Raw genomic sequence first — 21218 nt, forward strand, 5'->3', positions numbered from 1 at the left:
GTAGTTTGTTTTGGGTTGATTTATTTTTATACACATTTTTCCTTCGTTTCCTCTTAAGATGTTTATCTGCTTCTTGGATTAGATTGTGCACTGAATATTGAGCAGGGTCAGTTGAATGTGTAAACTACATACATGTCATAAAAATGGTTATATGTGGTTTAGTATTTGGTCAGACTGTTGTTATTGTCTCAATAAATCAATGGCTGGTTTTGCCCATAAAATGTGCAAAAACACCTAAACATAATTCTTAGCGAACCCACAATCCATCCGTCCATTATCCTGCTCAGGGTCGCGGGGGGCTGGAGCCTATTCCTGCTGTCATTGGGTGAGAGGCGGGGTTACACCCTGGACTGATCGGCAGTCGCATAGAGACAGACAACCTTTCACGCTAACATTCACACTTATGGGCAATTTCTAATTCACCAATTAACAACACAAGCATGTCTTTGGACTGTGGGAGGAAGCCGGAGTACACAAAGGGAACCCACGCATCCACGGGGAGAACATGCAAACTCCACACAGAAAGGCCCACTTCATCCGAACCGGGACGCGAACTAGAAACCTTCCAGCTTTGAGGCGACAGCGCTAACCACTGCACCACCATCTAAAACCCAAAAGCTTTCTATCAAGATGATGTATATAGTCGTAGCTCACAATCGGACAAGAAACATTATTGCACATGAGTAAGACTGCATCTGGAACTTTTCCCTGAAAGACTTTAACTGAGGAGCAAAATAACCAAATGTGTTCCTTGCAGGGGTGTGAAAATCCTCTGTCACTGAATCTAATTTTCAGACATTTGGTGTTGAGCAAATTGTCTCTTCCAGGTCAGTTTTTCTCTCTGTAGTCCAAACCCAATCTCATAAACACCAAAGGGGGGGAATCCCAAAATAGAACCAAAAAAAGCATTAAGTTTTCACACCTGATCTAAAACCGCCTGAAAGTGTCTGAGACGTCCTCAGGTGGTGGGGCAGAGGAGAGCAGCCGAGCAGAAAGTGAAGTCCTGAGGGCACCGAGGAGCCGGCTGTGGCCTGACCTGAGGTGACTAATGGATGTTTTTTAAGGGGAATCCTCGTGGCACGAATGTAGAGCACTTACAGCAAATTGAACTTGTGCATGACCTGCATTTCATTGTGCCTTTTTATGACGCTTTCAATTTGTAACAGGACATGCAGTTTTTTTCTCCTGCCCACTTGTTAACTCTTACATCCGTCCACACCAATGAGGCACTTGAAATCCCACACAGACACGCACAGATTAACAGATTCCTCCAAAGAGAAGTGGAGTTCAGGCTGTCCCACCAGAGACAGCCTCCGTGTCTTTCTAAAACCACACTTTTCCTAATGATTCTAGCAGTGAAGGGTTTTCTGGACTAGTGGGACAGTGTGATGCTGCACAGCCCTGATACACGAGTATAGCTGAAGCGTTATGTAATTAATACTCCTCCTCCTATGCAGATACAGTAGACGAGCCTAGAAATCCCGGCCTCAGCTTTAACTGTAGCCTTGAAATGACAGATACGGCTCATATGTAGGGTGTCATTTCAATCACTCTGGCTCCTATAGTCCCATATAGACCGGCGGCTCTTGACTCAGCTAAAGCCTTTGCATAACTGTAAAACAGGCAGCCACTGGTTTCATACAGTTACACCACGCAGCATGCAGAGAATCTGTCTCTCTCTGTCTCACCCACACACTCATATATATAACATACAGCCTGAAGATGTCCCATGTTTACCTGCTGTCGCATAATTCACAGGTGATCGGTAAAGCCAAGACAGACAGAGAAAAGTGTACAGGGGGCTTCTCTTACCTCACAAATCCCCCTTCTTCAGGAATCCTTCCTTTCCTCTCCCCTTCAGCCGGCTTCTTCCAGCGCTCCAGCTTTCATCCCTCCAGTAAAAAAAACGAGAGAGAAGGACTTTAAATGATCAGCATTCCTCCTCTTTGCTCCGGTGTTTTCTCTCCGTGTCTCCTCTCTCTTCCAGATTTCTCCACACAGTCTCCCAGGGACGGAGGGAAAGGGGGGGAGAAGCAGGAGCATCAGTGATACACTGCCGCCGCGCGCTCCGCTGCAGGAGGCTGGACGTCAATCACACAGGTAACCTAGGGAACCGCTGGGCCCCGCCCCCCAAGCCGACGCCAATTGGTTCGGCTGACGGAGGAACCAGAAGTCACAAGTCCTCGCAGATCCACAGATGGTACACCGAGAGAGCTGTGGTGGGATCATGTACAGAGCCAAACAAACAGTAGTGGATTGCGGTACTTGTGAACTCTCTTTCTCTCCTCTCCGTCTCTCTCTTTCTCTCTCTCTCTGACTTCAGAGCCGACCGCTTTATTTTACAGTTGCTTAGCAACAGACTTGCATGTTTTAGTGAGAGTGCGTTGCAGAGCAGGAGGAGAGATGTGGGAAGAGAGAAAGGAGTTCAAGTCCTCAACTCTCTCTCTCTTTTTCTCCGTCAGAGGTGTGGATGGATGCTGAATATTTCATCTCTCAGGAGCAGCAGCAGCAGCAGTCTGTCTTAGTATTGTGAAGGTTCTCATTGCTTCAGAACAACCAGCTATAGGCAGTGAAATGAACTGAGAGTTAGTATTTAACAGGGGAAGAAGGGAAATTCCCAAAATACAAACTACACCCCCTCAGTAAACCTTTGAGTGAAGTGGATATTGAGACAAAAGGAAGACATAATAGCTAGAAGGAGAGATGAAATGCTTCTTTATGTCAACAGTTTAAGGTGATAGTCCAACAAAAATCTATCACTGTATAACCTTGGTTCACAGAGGAAGTGGCCGGCACTAATTCACAGCTGTTTCAAAGAAATTCAAGTTACCTTTGAGAATGTCCTTCGAAGCTTGTTGGACAACACTCGCAATAACATCCACTTCCCTGCTGCCCAGACTTTAGGTCATGTGTAATCTCTATTTACAGATTCTACACAGAAATGTAGAATCTGTAGGCAGGCACGTGGATTTTAGGGATGGCAAGTGTTCTCGTTTCCACTACGCGAGTAATATTGACCAATCACGTATCAGCAGGCTGCAGCGTAAGCAGGAAAAACAGTCCATGTGGAGAGCAATAGCAGGCATCAGCGGCTATCTGATCATGATTTAACTTCTTATTAATCTTTATAAACAGACATCTGCAGCAAGTTCAGCTAACAATCCATGCTAGATCAAAAATTCAACTTGAGACATATTTCCTTGACACTGTGTCATGAAAGCCGTTCAGATTTCCTGACTACCTCGAATGCATCAGATCGATCCGACCTCCGTTCAACACACGAGCATTTTAAAAGTAGTTTTCTTCTCCTCTTGAGGACAGACCTGACAAAGCTTCATTTTTACTTTTTACAAATCTGCATCATGATGTTGAAATTTCGGGAGCAACAATGCAGCACGCGGAAAAGGGAGTCTTGACTGGAAGCCGTTTATCGCTAACCGCTGGCTAAACCGGACACGCCCGGCATGTTCACAGTTGTCCCTAGAGGCTATATCATTATCAGACTATAGCTAATGGGATCCAAGATTGGGTCTTTATGTATGAAACAGTCATTTTTTCTTTCCAACCTTACCCACAATCCTGTCCTTACATGCCTAACAGAGTACTTTATTTTACATACTCTTATTTAACTGTATGTTGTTTTCAGAATTAAGACTCTTGTCCAAGACCCTTCACTGTTGTTATTTTGCATATGTCAATTAACTTGAATAAATTATTAATTCTACTGTCCTTTGACTTATGTCTCTACATTTTTATCTTGTATATCAACATGGCTTTTCAATTTTTTTTTATAAGCAATTTGTTCTTGTGTCCTATTCTACAATCATACCGTTTAATTAGTTATGCACTGTAATTAGTGACGGAAATCAAATATATCTTATCAATAACGATATTTAAATGTTACATATCTCTTTGTTTCATTACTGTAGAGAACTCTGAGATGTATGCAAGAAGTTACACTGCATACAGAGTATTTTAATGAGACCACGGGAGCTAAAGCGGCTATAACTACAAAGCTAATTGTACAAACATCTGTCAGTGGGGGGGCATTATTTTCACCTAACAGAGAACACAAGGGATTTAAAAGGTTCAAGGAAGTTGTGTTCTAAAGGTTCAAACCGATTAGGTGTATGAAGTGTGTACATTATGTTCAACACGGAGGGGACTATTTATATTTGGGTTTAATAGTTGAATTTTTCAGAAGTAGAAACATGCATTTATTTTACCTAGTATTTACGAGACATCTTACATTTCCCAATGTCGATGAGCTGACTGCATCGTAGTTTGTGGCTTCTGGATTTGAACCCTTTAAGAAGCAGTAAGATGTGAGAAAATCCTCTCTGAGGAACTGACCTGCAAGGATCTGTCCTTGAGGAGTCCTGAACTAAAAACTTGCGCAGCCTGACTGTCTATTACACAGTCCTGAACACAGCGTACTACATGTAATACATACAGTTTATCAGATGAAAATAAAAGAGGATGTTGTTGGAACATTTAAATACAGCAAAGACTTGACCCAAACATTGTTTTATCTGCAGGTGTCTGCTGTTTTTTTGTCTTCAAGGTCAGGTTATTGTCTGTACCTTGCACTGAGTTGTCAGAGTGAATATACTCACTGAGGTCTGGGCCTTGACTGCTGATGCATTGAAGCCAGACTTCCACTGCACAGCTGCAGTCAGCCTCTGAGAGTAGTGCTCACTCGAGGGGGAGGAAACATCAGGCAGCCTGAGAAGGAAAAAAGCATTTTATGAATATTCAAACAGTAACAAGACGACATATTCCTAGTGTTTCTGAATGTGGTTTGAGTTTAAAGAAGAACTGAAAACTGTAAGAAGCTCACCCGTTTCACACTCAAAGTTGTAGCTTCATATTCAGATACTAAAGTGATTTGAAACTTATGGCACCTGGGCCAAAGCTGGCCCACAATAGGGTGCTGGTATTTTGTCATTCATAATGAAAATCTGTTAAATCCTGAGGATTTTGTCTAACAACAATTAAAGGGTATTTCAGCAATTTGTGCAGTGTCTGAATGCATTGTTAAGAGGAAGTAATAATGCACTACTTAAAAGTTAGACAGCAGTTTGTATCCGACATTGAAGCCATGTCTCATTTTCTTCCCTGTAGCGTACCACAAGGCTCAATTCTTGGGCCCTTGTTATTTTGATATACAGTATATATTAATAACATCCACAATGTCTCAGACAAGTTACAACTTTATCTGCACATGACAGAAGTGTCCTCTATTCACATAAAGATCCTGACACCTCATTAAAAACCCTAAACACTCACCTTTTTCTGCCCCTTATTTAGGCATTTTCACTAAGAATAATCAGCTTTGTACATCAAAGATAATTAAATATGGCTGCTGTCCACTTCTAATTTTGTAAAAGTGTCCAATAGGCAAAGCTAGAAAAGCAACCTACGAACCCTGGTATACAATATTAAGTGACACTAATGGGTGGTAAGAACTCACCACAGGCTTACAACAGATTCACTGGCATGGTGACGGTTACCAACAAACAGACAAGCCTGTAACTTAAGGAAGAAACCAAACATGTTTTAGAACCATAAAGTGAGCTGATCCTTTTATTTAAATTAGAATAAGAAAAAAAAGAGTTTTGTTTTTTTCAAGTAATCCTTTGTTTACTTCTTTCCAGTGTGTTTTTCCTACTGTATGAAAGTTCATTGGCTGGATTTTGATCATATATTAAAACACTTTATTTCAGTTCCTTCTGACTTTTAAGGCTCTTAACAACATCAACAACACCATATAGATCAGCCAGACAAACCAGAAGGAAGTGAGGACCCTAAACAGAAAAAAAACATGACCTTGTCCAGGTAAGTCATACCAATAATGTGTGAGAGACAGTCCGAGGAGGTGGATTCTGGGAGCAGACTGTGCCTTGTTAGGAAGCAAAGAAGCTATTTTCTTACATCAAAGTGGAGCTAATTTACCTCAAACTGTGAGGAATGTGAGGGAATGAAGATAAAAATGAAGTACACGTTTTAAGATTGAATCGTTCTTGCAGGAGACGAACGTTAATGTTTGTTGCATCATTGAAAAGAGGAAAATTTTGTTGAAAAGAATGAAAAAATCTTTTACTATATTGCAAAAAAACAATTTTAAAATCCTGGATGATTAGCCTACATATTTTGTAAAACAAAATAAAACAACTAAATGCACTTGCTTTCCATCACTGTGAGAGTGATGCGATGTAAACATAACATCGTCTCTGTGTGCGGCTGAGAGGTCAGCGCAGGAACATAACAGGGAGGAGGAGTGTTAATGTCAAACCAAAGTCAGCAAAGCAGAGGACATAACAGCAACCAGACTGAGAGACAGCGCTGCTCTGCAGGGACTCACAGAGGATGTAAAACTCATCCAACCAGACTTCCTCCATCCTGCACTTCAGTATCATAATTGTTGTTTACCTAAGATTCACAAGATAGTTCAGAAGAACCCAACAGGGAGGATTTGTGTGCATTTTAATTGTTATTCTGGCAAGCACTGAAGGCATCTAACAGTCTTTGATTAAAAATTCATGTTTGAATATCATTTTGTCAGTCAAGATGCATTTGAAGAGCAATTTCAAAAGGATAGTGAATAGGGTGTTATATTATACAGACACACAAATATATCCATGCAAACAATCCAAACCAATTTTGAGTATAAAATTAAATATGGAGTACAAGACTTTCTGACTTTCACAAGCTGAGGACGTCCATAAAAGGACATCTACAAAACAAAACTCAAAAAGCTCCACAGATACTGAGGTGGGCTCCAAGTTTAGTCTTTTTCTCAATCTTTTGCTTTGAGTCTTTCTTTAAAACGGTACTTGGCGAGCACTTCAGTCATGTCACGGTGCTGAAAGTGTGCACATTTTACTTGTAAAATCTGTTAAATTATGCATTAAGTCATCAGCCAGCTGTGTCAGAATGAGTCACTGCGAGCGAAGACGATTCAGCACCATATTTATGACGCAGGGTCTCAGGGTGACAAAAGAAATTAATAATTTTTGCTCTCAGACAAAAAATGTTTGAAAAGGCAATGTTTTGCACAAATGTGTCCGTTTGTAAACATGGGCTTTCGGTGAGAGACTGAAGTAGATGAGGGAAATGGTGATGCAAACAAACCAGCAGCTGGAGGAGCAGAGAGACACTGAGGAACAATTAACTGATGTAAACCTTGTCAGTCAAACATCCTATCAAATTTACTCACAATATTCATGTCACATAATGTTTGTTTGTCCATCAGGTAAGTATCCTTTCTGAACAAAGCAACAAAGCTCATCTGGAGGCACTGGTCTCCAGACAGCAGCAGGAGAAAAATGAAGAGATGCTGCAATAACTCGCTGAACGTCTCTGTGCTTTACAGTAAGTGTGTAAGTGTCAGCTGATGTTTCACACATAAGGCTTAATATGTTCTTCTCAAATGCTTGCACCTTCAATATAATCAAATAAAGAAATTTTAAAAGCAGAATTAACAGGATTTGTTGGCCCTTTTTCTCAGACTCAAAAACGCAAGAAGCTTCCTAGTGGATGAATGCTTACAATCTGGCATCTGTTTTCCCACCTGAAAACCCTGCATCATTTTTTGTGGTTATTTTCTGGAGGCTACACCCCAGCTAGCAGAGAAAGTTCCCATAACATTGGCTAACATTACCTACAAGTTCTAATTACGTTTAATCTAATATTCAAAAAACGTTTTAAGGATGATTATCATTTAAAATAAAGTTCCTGTAACGTTAAAACTTAAACTAAGATAAAACGTTTTGACTGCAACATTCTGAAGAAGGTTATTGAGGCCTGGGATGTCAAAACACCTTTTATAAAACATTTGCTCAATGTTACATAAAAACAAAGGTAGAACATGCTAATTGCAACATTCTGAGGAACTTTTCAGGATGTTAGTTTAGCCTGAACTATCAGAGCGTGATTTATAAAACGTTCCTGAAATGTGATTTAAACATTCTCACTGCAACTTTCTAAAAATGTTTTCAGAAAAGGTTCTCCTACTATTAAAAGGAACATTCTCAGAACCAAATGAAATCGCCCCGCTCAAAACATTACCAGAACATCGCACGTAAAATTCTTAGAATGTTCTTTTCCAGCGGGGACACCCATTGCCCAAAGGGTGATGGCTTATCGTTCGCAAACGTCACAACACTACTAGGTGAGAGAGTGGTCGGACTCCCGGGCATGCCTGCACTATATTCTTCCTTGTCAACACGCATATTTATAATTCTGCACTTTTAAAATTTAAAAGGAAACAGCAGAATAATGTAGGAACAATTAATCAACGTCATTGATTTGCAAATAATTGACAATAAAACTCTAAAACCAGAACCAGATCGTTCTCGAACGTCACAACACTACTGAATACAGTACACATAAGCAGAGGGCAGGGTCTCTGCAGATACAGACATGAATGGGATTATTTTTGTATCCATTTTTTAATCTATATATAGGTTTTATGTAAACAAAATTCTTTATGCCTTTAAGTACAAGTACAGAAGTATCCACAATAATATCTTAAGTAAACAGAAACTGAAAAATCACTCATTAGATAGCATATTTCTGTGTGATACAATTTTATTACATTTAATTTATATTACTGCATTATTATTACAACAGTATATTGATGGTGGCAACTCAAGGATTACATTGTATATTAGCTTTACCTTTAATGGTATATCATAATTTATAAGCGGTTCATATTACAAGTAACCAAGATGCCAGCTAAATACAGTGAAAACACATCTAAAATGTCTTGTAGTAAAAGTATAAAAAAGTTTGAAATGTAAAATGCAAAAACTAAAACCCAATAAAAAGTTAGTATTATACGTGAGGCAAATGTCTGATATATCTTATTACTATGTAACATAATTATTTGGAGCACAGCCACTGCAGTTTATTTTGAGTGGATGAGGAAATGCTGTCCTGGTACAGTCATTTATTTTTCTGGTATTTATCAATCTGTGGTTGAAAATAGACCCAGACAAAAGCACTATTTACAAAAGTATGAGGGAGTTAGGTTGAACATATGTTGAGTACTTTGGTGAATTTACTTTCCACCACTGCTAGAGTGACAGAGCACTGAGTTTTACATTGGTTTCTGAAACACAAAGTAACGTGAAGGATACACGACTTGGGCTTAAACCTGCAATATTTCAGTCTGCTCCCCTAATTGTGCTGCCAGAGCAGGAACAGGTCCAACAAGGAGTTTATTTAATGTGTATTTGTGAGGGTAAATTATGTCAGCTCATGTAGCACTCAAACAGGAATTACTGCTTCTGTGCTGCTCTGCCTCCAAGATGAATAATTAGTGAAATATGTTTTTTCCCAGCTGCTGGATGACTCAGAGCGTCAATTATGTATTTCATCATGCCTGGGTGGTTTCTTATTGCAACGTTTGCAGAGGAATACTTCTAACTTCCTTATAAAGGCTGGATCATGGCTGGGAAAGTTTTCATACACGCCACAGTCTGACTTTATTTAGATGATCTATGTTTTTCTTTCTAGTGTGCGGGAAGTCTCTGAACCTGCCGGCCCGTTAGATTCATGCAAAGATATGAAGAATCATTATGACAGCTACACGCTCATCTCTTGTGCAGACAGCCCTCTCTCTACCCAGATAAAGTATGCGCCTACACCCGTCAATAGTTATTTTTAAAGTGATTCACCCATCTGTCTGGTTGACACTAAGAAAACCAGGAGCTTTACATGTAAATTACTTCTACCAAGCTGCCAGGTTATATGAGGATAAATCAGGTCTCTGTGTTACAGAGCCCTGCGGCAGACATACATACAGTAAGGTGGGTCACATCCAGCTATTGTGGCACAAATGATCAACCTGCAGGCAGAAGCCCAAAGTCTAGAGAACAACCAACCAGCTGCAGCCAGCAAGAGATGTCGCTGCACTGTCTGTCAGCACAGCTGTGCTCAGTGGAGCCTTTATTAAGTTTACTCAGCTTGCTTTTTCCACTCAAAAAACTGATTTCCTCTGCCATGTCCATGGCTATTATATTGTGGTCCAATATTTATTTTTACATGATAAAATTCTTTGTACACACTCCAGATGTATGGCATTAAAACATGGGGGGAATTACCTTTTGACCTGAGCCAAATCATTGTTATTGTGTCCAGAAGTGAAGCCTCCTCAGCGGGGTCTGAACTGGGAACTGCAGGCTGAGGAGCAGGAGAACCAGACACTGGAAGTGGAGACCCTCAGGATCCAGGGAGAATCACTGTCACTATAAAGGTTGGAGAGTTCTCACAATCGGAAAAAAAAGAAATACCTTCTTTTTCATTGTGTTTAAGAGTTGTTGGCTGTAAGAAATTAAGCATAACTAAACAGTACACTCCAAATTCCATGCAAGTCTACAACAAAACACTACCATTTTAAGCATGTAAGACATTCAATGTTAATCCACCAAAGAAAGTGTCAGTGACCAACACTGCTGCCAAGATAATAGATCTCCCTAAGCCTCTCATAGCTCAACTGTAATGCCATCATAGGCATTGCAAGTACAATCGAACAGAAACAGACCTGCTCATTTTGCTCAGTTTCATGCATGCTTTTGAAAAGTGCTATATGAATTCTTTCAATATCATTGACATACATAGATCAGTTGTAGGCCCACCTGTTTAGGTGGTGTCTGTATCCTCTAGCAGTAGTGAGGACTGAGCTGGAGCTGATTCAGAGGGAAAACCTCCTGCAGATTTCAAGCTTCCAGGCAGACATGGAGAGAAGCAAAGAAGTTCCTGGGCCCTTGAGACAGCCGCCTCCCCCACCACCACCTCCTCCTCCTCCTCCTGCACTCCTACTCAAACCAGAGACCCACATTCGTGCACCTTTTTCGCTAGTGGATAATTTGCAGTTGTAGTCAAATTCATTTATACAACTATCCATAAGAACATGGCGGACATAGTTGCCTTAAATCATATTCTATGATGATTGACATTTCTGAATCCTTAATTGTCTTGCAAGATGCTTCATATGTCTGAATCTGATTCCAGTTTAACTACACACTTATAGTTTGTATCAACATATAAAAATCTGAAAATCACATCAAATCTACTAACCTGTTGATGATTTAGATCACTTACCTTTCTTGAGTTTAAAAGAAGTAAATACCCTCCTCTGGTGCTTCAGAGCTGGTTTTATGGTTTTCTACGACCTGGTTTTGGGAGTCAATGTTTCTCCAATGTCGCTGCACCTTGTAACAGCTCTCTACCATCAAGGTCAGGAGGTGGCCTTCCTGCTGTCCAGTGCCTCCCGGGAGTGCCCAGCCTTACAACAGAAGCAAAATCTCCAGTAGAAACTATGCCCTCCTGTCAGAGCCTGTACCCAGGTATGGTTAACATTTAAAATGTACCTGAACCTTTGCCCCTGTATAATGCAGCAGTCACCCTCCCTCACTCTAGATGTTCACAGACAGCTTTTTAATCTGGAAGCCTGTGGCTGAATGTGAATGGAACTGTCTGACCAATATAACCAGGAATAAAACTTAACCTCCAGAATACTTGTGTATAAAATTAACAGTAGTCAAATGGCAGCCATTTTTCTCTGACGTAAAGCTTGGGGTGGGGAGCTCAATACAGTTATAATGTTTTAGTTCTGTGTTTGAGGTTTGCAAATTGAATAAACAGGGAATCTGTCAGACCTTATAATTTCACCTTCTTGATTAATTATTAACTGAAAATCCAATAGAGAGTAAAAAATTAAGATATGATGGGCCCTTTTACAAGGTTAGACATTTATTAGCCACCATCTGTCAACGGCTAATGCTAGCATACAACCTCTTAAAAGTTTGCATTATGGTTTGTAAGATATACAAGAAAGGCCTAAATTCGAAACTAACGGTCGTGTTAGCTAACAGTAATGTCTGCTCGCTAGCGTAGTTTAAGCTAGCTAACGGTCATTTTAGCTAGGACTTGGTGGAATGTTTACATTAGCAACTGTGCCGTACCTGTTGGGTTACATGTTCCTTAACAAATATGTTTAATTTATCTTTTTTTAAAAACCGCTTAATATCATGCTGCTGATGTTCCTTACTCCGAAACCAGGGGTGTGCAAAGGCCATGAGTGCAAATAGTACTTACCTGAGCTGTAATACTTTAAGATAAAAGTGTTTAAAAGTAAAAAAATTCCGTCTGCTACTTTTGCTCATATGAACAATACAACCATGTCTATTAGGCCCTTTAGCAAAATGCTTTCCTATACCGTTCAGCGTCTAAAACTTATATTTTCTCTCTACCAACAACTCCGTAGTGGCCACTGGAGGGTGCCAGTGTGCAGTCTGCCTATGAGACCCTGCACAAGCCGCAGCTCAACACAGTATCTCAGGTATAAAGACCCACTTAAAATATTTCTTAACCTACAGCTGTAAGCAACCGTTGCTTCATAAACAGTAATGTCCATTAACAAGTTTTCTGATGAACTTCTGATGAATAATATGTTCGACAATACAGCTGATGTTTTAGTTCATCTTTAGGAAAACAAATGTAAAAAGTGAGTATCAAATTTATGTCAAATAACATCGAAATATAAGTATATGCAGAAGACCATAAACCCACTACATATAAAGGACAAATTAATTTACACCATATTTTATCACTTCATGAGATTTCTTGCATTGAAGGTGATGTGCCGTTTACCTTGCGTTTTGATACAGGTGTCCTCATATTCAGCGACAGTTCATGAAAATGCTCTGCCAGTCTCAGCTCCACAGCCCACAGAAATGTATCAACTGTCCTCCCTTTTGTCCTCAACTGATCAGCAAGAACCTCCACCCACAGAGGTCAGTCAGAGTTGAGAAGGACAAAAATGCCACGCAGAAAACATCTTTACAGTAACGGTATCATATCTGAATTATGTTCCCAACTTTGTGGAAGTCCAATGAAGGCGAGTACTTTTCTTTCCTTGCATCTAAACTATGTGTATGTTTACAGTCGAAGCAAAGTTATGCAAGACAAGTCTTAAATGTGTAACTGCACATTGAAGAGCACAGATGGTTGTGTTAAAACGGATCATTACATTTTGACAGAAATCAATAAACTTTAAATTGTTGAGGTGGTAACACCAGTCGCTTGGGCTATAAAATGTCAAGTTTGAGCTTGTGACATTTTGTAATGGCTTAGCAACCAACAGTCCAAAACCAAAAGATTGTCTACAAAAAATATAACTGACCAAAGAAAAACATTGACTTAATACAACCCGTGAAAATTAAAATGGTTTACAACTTCTGTGAATCCACTGTGGAGGAAGTTTGCAAATATGAAAAGGATAAAATGTGAAGAATTACATTACCCTGTTTTGAATTCTTACTTCTTAATTCTTTTATCCTTAGTGTGAGTGTTCTTTTTATATCCAATGAAAGTCAGGTTTACAACAGCGTGGTCACCTAATAATTTTGGAACATACCTTCCCAAAACAAGATCCAGTGTTAGCATCTCATGAGTTTTTTTTCTTGTCACAATTGTGTGCAGTTTAAGTTCACTGAAAGACGTCTGATACAAACTTACATCTGCAAATTTTTTATTCTTTTTACTACAAGTATACAAAACTGGACAGACAAACCTATGAAAATGGATCTTATTTACAGAAACAAAAGTGTTGTCAAGGTGGAGAGGGGCTGGACAGGCATGCTGTGCTGGTTTCCAAAGATCAGGAAGGAGACGGGAAGAGTCACGCTGAAGACTTGACGGAGGATGACTGGTTGGCAGGCTAAAGTAGACAAAGAAAAAGTACTTTATTAACAGCAAGAAAGGCTTACAAAAACTTGGAGAATTCAGTGGTCTGCCTTTCAACAGATATATACTTAGATGGCTGGTTTGCCTCATTAAGTGCTCTCACTGCTGCAGTTTCAAAACTTTGAAGTCACTTTCAGTTCAAAAAAGGAACTGGCAAACTGAAGAGATTAATATGGAAATGTTACCTCTTCAAGGCCTGCAAATACACAATTTGAGCAAATTGGAATATTTTCACCAGACAAAAAACTTCAACTGCAGTAACAGCTGAAGCTGCACATCAAGGAATTGCTTTGTAAATGAACAGCATCATTGTTTGCTTCTGTACAGCCAGTTCAAGAGGTGAAAAGCCATCACACCTGTGTGAGTAAAAGCACAACGTAACGGGATTTATCTCCCGACTTTCTTTGATGCATTTATGCAGTTTTGATTGGACTGCAAGAGGTGGATTTCCTCCATACATGCAGACTGCAATGTTTCAGCTGTTCAGATAATTTGCAGCTACTGAGAAACAACCTGAATCCAAACTACAGACTGGAAGTCCACCAGAAGCTGTATGTAGGCAGTAATGCTCTACCATCCCCTCAATGTACGCAGGGTAATCTATACACAGCACAATGTTAAGAGCGCTGTCCTTCAGACGGTACATAATGACATGAACCTATGACTCGCCTCCTGTGATTTTCCCTCCTTGACTCCATTGCCGTTGCTGGCACTAGAGTCACCGCTGCCATTAACTGTGGCTTCCTGTTTTGCTTGTTTAGCATCAGTGTCCTTTACCGGGCTCTCCTCCTCTGGTTTCCTCTGTGCAGAAACATAAAACCAGGACAAAGGGAAGGGGAAAGAGAAGACTGCAATGAATACAGTCATGCACTGAAGCATTCAAACAACCTTTTAAAAAGAAAGGTTGACATTTAAAAAAGGGGAACTGAAACCATATCCGCCACTAATTACTTACGTCAAGGTCATCATTTTGTGTTTCATGCACACAAATCAGCTCGTATCATAGCTTAATTTATAGCATCAGGCAGCACCACAACACCCGCATGCCACAACTACAGTAAGGCAACCAGAGGTCACACAAAAGCCACAACACACCAGCTCAAGATTGACACATCATCCCAACAACCATAGCAGGCAAGCACACAGACCCTTCACAATCAATGAGCGATACAAGGCCAGGTCATTACAGATGAATAAAGCTACATTATAGAGTCCAGCTGCAAAGATGCTGATTAAATGAACATTTTTTCCAAGTTGAATTAGAAAAGCTGTAGAATCACTATTTTGGCAGTAACATAAGAGGGTCTCACCTTTTTCCTGACGAGGTGGGAGATGTCCGAAGCTGCTTTGGAAGATGAGGCGCTGTCAGATGATTTAACAGGGATCTGAAATGGAAAATGTTTTTTCTTGTTTGCTTTGTGGTGATTGTAAGCTTTGTAAGCAGGGAGGGCACTTCAGGAGTTGTAAGATGCACTCAGTGTCCTTACCTGGCTGGGTTTTGCAAACGCTGAAGATGATGAGGCGCCCCCGTTTTCACACATGAATGCTGATGAAGTTGAAGCCCCGCCCTGCAAGAAGATTGTCAGTTATATATTATACTAAAAAAACAAAAACCACAAGATAGAATTTTAGACAGTTATCTTCATCAACAAGCCAAGATGTACAAAAATGTCCTCCTTTTCGCCCCTGGAAAAAGCCTCTGTCAGTCAAAGCTGGTGTTCTCTGTAATCAATAGAAGCAATAATATTTGAAATTGGCGCCATAGCTGTGGAGAAAGTTGTGGAGAAAGTGGGTTTTGCCCATTCTATATTCCGACAACACCCAGCATGCATTGCGCCCCTACCTCTGAAACAAACAGCCCAGCAAGAGACGCTGGAGTGAAACTACCGTTCACCAGTCAAGGACATCGTTTGCTGCAGGCAATGGCTCAGAGCGGTACAGAATCCGAAATACGATGAGAATATACCGGTAGATAGTGTTAAAAAATCTTCGGGTCTGCAGTCTATATTTCAAATCTGATGATTTTGAACGAGACATGACATCGGAGGCCAGCCTAGATTGAGGAAGTGTAGTTTAGTGAGCTCCCCGGCCCCCACCAGAGGACGCGTTTTACATAGTCTGACGGAGGTTTTCCAGGGCCCATTGGAGAAGTGATAGCGTCCTCCAAAGGCACAGAACCAAATTGCATTTTTTTTCCTACCATAATGGCATCAGCTCATAATAGCATGATAGGACTGAGGTTGAAAATCGGCAAAATAGCCCTGTAACACATTGTATGTTGTTCCTTGTTGTCCTGTGTACCCACTAGTGTCTGCTGGATGGCCTGGGAGGCAGCACTGCCGGTTCTCTGGCTCTCTTTGGCATCCTCGACCTTTTCCCTGATGTCAGGCAGAAGCTGCTTCAGCTCCTCCATCTCGTTCTTCTCTTCTGCTGCACCATCTGCTCCCTCTGCTGCAGCTATCACCTCCTGCAACATTGCTTTAAACAGACAGTAACACATTATAAGACACAGGATTAGTAAATTCCCTCAGCTATCATGTTTTGCTGTTTGACTGGAGCGCTGTTTTAAAAAAGGTGAGACAGCGCTCCACTTAATTGTCTCTTTGAAGAAAAGCAGTTAGAGAAATGTTGCCGTGTGCACGCTTACCCAGACGGGTCTCGATGACTTTGATGGAGCTGTTGTAGTGCTGGATGGCCTGGCTGTACTGATCCATGTAGCACAGTGTGGTGGCGACGTGGTAGTGGGTCTCAGCCAGCAGACGACTGTGGGTAGGCAAGTGCTTCAGCTGCAGGGTGAGACACTCCTGGAAGTCTTCTAGTGCCTGTGGATAGTTACCTGAGGGAGGGAACACGCGATTCAGAATTTGGACAAAAGTATCACATTTGGCTTTGCTCTATTTTAGTGGAAGGAAATGCTACTTTATTGTGAAATGAAATCGATTCAAATATGTTATGATATACTGACGTACATTTTCAACACTTAACATTCAAACATGGGGGAGAGCCGGGACAACAGGTGAAAGTGACCCATCCTAGAAACTCAGTCTGCTGTGTGACACATACCTGATTCAGCACTGACTTCTCCAAGTTTCAGATAAGTCTGTGCTGCCATCAGCTGGTCGTCTTTGCTTTCCTTTCTGTGAGAAAGAAGATTTAACTGTAATGTCTTGATCACATTGTCGCACAGCCTTCAAGTAGGCATTTAACAAGATAAAGTCTGGATTTGTTTGGGAGGACCAGAAGTGTCCTTTAGTTCAAATGTTATGATCCTTAAGTGTTAGTGTACTTTATTTTGCAGTGTTGCCCTTACCTTTTGTAGATTACTTTAGCCACCTCGAGCATCTCCCACGCCAACTGCAAATTCCCAACTTCATCCTCTTCCTGACAAGGTGAAGACACTCGTCAACTTTCAATATCAATTCTGTCAAAGACACTTGTGTATGGGAACTTACTTTATCTTGTCCATTTGCCTCTCCATCCTCCTCGTCATCGTCGTCGTCATCGTCATCTGTTCACGAAACAGGAGTATGGTTTCATAAGTGATTTTTCTAGGGTGTGACGCAATGATAAAATGAAGGCAACTGTGTACAGGAAAATCATAGCCAAATGCGGTAAACTCTTCAAGCAGTGGGTTCCCTTCACCTTTTGTAACACCTGTTAATGTGGCCTGTTTAATAAGAAAAACAACGAGTTTGTGCTCCCCCCTTCCACACAAAAGAAGTGCTCTGTATCCAAACATCTACTGCCCTCTGGTTCCTCCCCATCCTGCTCAGCCTCGGATTCCTTGTCTTTTCCGTCCTCTGGCTTTGCCTCCTTCTCGTTGCCATTATGTTCCCCGACTCCATTCACAGAAGCAACTGGGCTCTTCTCAACTCCATTCACTTTAGCCTCCTTGTCTGAACTCTTGTGAGGTGAACGTGATGGTTCCTCTGATCCATTCAGGTCGTGTTTGACTGGAGACTTCGCAACACCATTTTCTTTTTTCACCTTGGTGGTGATTTTTCCATCGTCAGACTCCAGCTTTGCTTTAACTGCCTCAGTCTTTACCTCTTCTGCCATCGCATCGTACACCTGCTTTCGTAGCTCATCTCTAGTTTTTTCTGCACCAGAGTGGCATGTGAAAAAAGTTCTCAGAACATACAAGCTTTTCAAAATACCAGGGTCATGACGTTCAAATATCAGAAAGCGTATTTTGTCAAAGATTTTGCATTCAAATTCTTTGTTAATCAAAGTATTAAATGTAGGAGGTTTAACTAAGCCTCCTTGTATCTGAACTATTGTGATTGGATGACATTAACCACAATTTGCTCTTGGTGATCATCTTTCTGATGCACCACATACTTGACGTTACTTTTAAAACATGTCAGCCGATAAACAAATGCCATCAAGATAATACAATAGTACATACATTTCCTGTGGGGAGTCAAAACAATCAAACAACTTTATATTACTATACTAAAAATAAGGCAGCCCTTTGCAACAGAAAAAACACTTCATACTGACCATCAAGATTGTTCGCACTCTCAATGTTAGAGCTGTCAGGCTGCTCCTCTTCCTCTGATTCTTCTGGGACTCCCTCCAGGGCATTGCCAAGGACGCTGTTTTCCATCCTATCAAAAAACACAAAATCAAGTCCATTGGGCTACAGAAAGTAAAAACAGGTACAGCCAACAGTGGAAAAAGAATAAAATTAAAAGTTTATCACTCTGAACTCAATTTAAGGGTTTAAGTGTTTAGCATTAAATCCTGTTTGCCTTTGTGAAGTAAAAAAACTAAACTTTACACTGAAGTCTGGGCTCTTATCATACCAAAAAAATGTTTTAATGAAGTGGCACAAACTAAGTAAACTTATTTTACAGTTATAGCACCAAATATCAAGTGAAGATTACAAGATGTTTACCGACCTTGCAAGCTCCAGTAGGGACTTCCCACAGAGGAAGAAGGCCTCACCACACTCATCTGCGGTGTCACCGTACTTTGCAGCTCTAGCAGACAGAGATCATAAGTATAAAGTAGATAAAGTTTATGATGAGTACAGTTACAAGCAGAGGTGAGAGTCTAAGTTCAATGTGCTTTACATGCTTAAAGCCCCTGTGAGGATTTTTTCCAGTTATGAAACAGACTTAAAATAATTCAGATTACTCTATAAGACCTACACAGGCAAACCAGACCATCATTGACAAGACTGATTATTTCTATATAGTTCTTAATGCCTGAAATCACTGGTGGGGGGAGGTGTCAGACAAAGCAATCAACTGCACGCTGCCTCTGTTTACAGTTTCCAGGGCAAAAATGTAAAGTGAGTGATACATATGACTGTTAAAGAAAGCAGGATGAGACCTTTTGTTAAAAAACACCACTTAAAGCTCCTGTGAGGAACTTTCAGTTTGTGATGATTTTGGCGCCCCCTGTGGACAAAGCCGTATCTCTTAGCGGATTTTGTCTTGTACATGTTTAAGTACCCCCCGCCAGCGACATCACACATTAAGAATACCTACATAGAAAAAAAAAAACAGTCTTCCTGATGGTCTGGTTTGCTTTTGTAGGTCATATAGAGTAATTAGAATTAATTTCAGTCTGTTTCATAACCACTGAAAAACAGGAGCTTTAAATAAACTTTCACTGTCTCACACACAAACGTACCCAGACTCATACAACAGAGCAAGACTTAATAACCAAATTCAGTTAACTATATTTATCAAAACAACATCACCAATAACCGTTAAGGATTTTCCTTGTCTAACCAGTGCTTTTCCCACCGACACTCACAGCATGCTGCAGGCGTCCTGAAAGACACTGACAGCAGAAACAACATCTCCCATCACTAGATGCCTGTTCCCTGTGCCGATCAGTTTCTTTGCCTCCTCCATGGCGTCAACAGAGCTGCAGAGGAGAAAAAAACCCTGCTTATTAGGTCAGTGCTGGTTAATAATGAGCAGATGCTGGAGTGTTATGCGCGTGTACTCACCTGTCTGCAGCAGCTGCGGATGATGAGGAGCACGGCTTCTCCTCCACACTGCAAGAGTTCAAACTAAGGTTTAGCCAATGCCAACACGAGCCACCTGACCTCATTTTAAAGTAAAACCGCAGCCTTATTGTTGTTAGCATTGTATGGTTGTTAGCCAACTAGCCTGCCAGTTGGGGGTGATAGTGATGTGTGTAACGTTAGCAGAGCCTCCATCAGGTACAGTCACATTCATAATCACCTTAAGTGGTTGTAAGTGTGTCAAACGAAAATGTCATTAAAGCAGTAACTTAGTAATCACGCAAGGTCGTAATCGTTAGCCCTGTTATCCTGCGTTAGCTAAAGGCTAGCTAGGCGTGTTTCCACAGCATACAGTGAGAAACTACAAACGAGTCTTACCTCCCAGAGCTCGACGCGGTGGACGTTTCCTCTGGCATTTTTACAGGACGTTAGGGACGGCGGTGGGGAGAGAGACAACACAATGTTGGTGTGCCGCGAATGAAGTAAAGATAGCCCTCCTGTCAGTCTTTGTTGGCGCGCTTAAATAGAGGGAAAAGGGCTTTCTATTTCCGCTTAACTTGGAACGCGGGAGATTGTACTTAAAGGGGCCGCAGTACGCGTGATGATGCGTTCACAGCACATGGGAACAAACCAATGACTCTATATTCAAGGCATCACAGGAAACAAAAATGGTGTAAAAAAAAAAAAAAGTAAATATATTCATGTCGCCTTTTATCTGTATATTTCAGCTTCCATTAACAGGCCTATGCTTAGTAATATATTATGTTTATTACCATGTGCAATAATACTTTTGTATATCTGGCTATATTGTGTCCATTATGTGCAATAATACTATTCTGGCCATATTTATATTTATATTCATGTTGATATGTATAGAGTACATAATCATGTGCAATACTTCCGCGAATTTATTAATACCATGTGCAGTTTCAGGAGCAATATAATATTTTTCTTAAGAATTCATAATCTTGTGCTCCAGAAGTTTTTACTTCATTATACCTGTCAATACTACTGTCAGTTTAACTGCCATTACCATTACTTCCTGACTACTTCTGTAAATAACTATTCTAATATTGTTTTTCTTTTAGGCTCTGTCTCTTTTGCATTAACCCATACACCTTATATTTTATATTTTCACTGATATTTGAGTTGCTCTTTTTGGGAGCTACTTGGCACTATAGTTTCCTTGGAGATCAATAAAGTCTTCTTATCTTATTTTACCTTAATCTTTAACATTGTTACAATGTTGTAAATACCACGTGGAAGCTCGAGTAAACATCTCCAAGAATAGGAATAGAGCATATGTCAAGCTAATTTTTAACCTTATTACCCTGATCAGAGTTCAGGGTGATTTGATTTAGCTGGCTTTTTAAAACCACAGACACGCCACCACCGGTCTGAACGAGAAATGCATTTTTGGGGAAAGAATATAAAATGAGAAAAAGCGAATTTCTCTTTGAATCCTGAAAACGGAAGC

General features: G+C 40.6%; 2 protein-coding genes across 9 annotated transcripts in view; both read right to left on the bottom strand.

The window, feature by feature from the left end:
* The window catches only part of lrrc7 (leucine rich repeat containing 7), a 135357-nt gene extending 133332 nt beyond the window's left edge, over nucleotides 1-2025 (bottom strand). For all 7 annotated transcript variants that reach the window (XM_069679501.1, XM_069679502.1, XM_069679500.1 and 4 more), the window contains exon 1: nucleotides 1813-2025. The gene's annotated coding sequence lies outside the window, so the exon portion shown is untranslated. The remainder of the gene's footprint in view (nucleotides 1-1812) is intronic.
* Nucleotides 2026-13523: 11498 nt separating this feature from the next.
* Nucleotides 13524-20292, bottom strand: nasp (nuclear autoantigenic sperm protein (histone-binding)). 2 transcript variants are annotated; one of them, XM_069679809.1, is made up of 15 exons: nucleotides 20120-20292; nucleotides 19724-19771; nucleotides 19525-19638; nucleotides 18660-18740; nucleotides 18259-18365; nucleotides 17499-17855; nucleotides 17208-17263; nucleotides 17066-17136; nucleotides 16819-16892; nucleotides 16403-16591; nucleotides 16061-16233; nucleotides 15243-15323; nucleotides 15066-15140; nucleotides 14425-14556; nucleotides 13524-13729 (listed from the first exon to the last, which is right to left on the bottom strand). In XM_069679809.1, the coding sequence occupies exons 1-15, from the start codon at nucleotides 20155-20157 to the stop codon at nucleotides 13691-13693; spliced, it is 1635 nt and encodes a 544-aa protein (XP_069535910.1). In that variant the 5' UTR covers nucleotides 20158-20292; the 3' UTR covers nucleotides 13524-13690. The 2 variants fall into 2 exon arrangements, with proteins under 2 accessions (XP_069535910.1, XP_069535909.1); XM_069679808.1 differs by lacking the exon at nucleotides 17499-17855.
* Between the last annotated feature and the right edge of the window lie 926 nt (nucleotides 20293-21218).

The sequence above is a fragment of the Semicossyphus pulcher genome, unplaced genomic scaffold, assembly GCF_022749685.1.
Source record: "Semicossyphus pulcher isolate SPU_LCO1_2020_fin unplaced genomic scaffold, fSemPul1.0.p SCAF_4, whole genome shotgun sequence".
In the NCBI taxonomy this organism is placed as follows: Eukaryota; Metazoa; Chordata; class Actinopteri; order Labriformes; family Labridae; genus Semicossyphus; species Semicossyphus pulcher.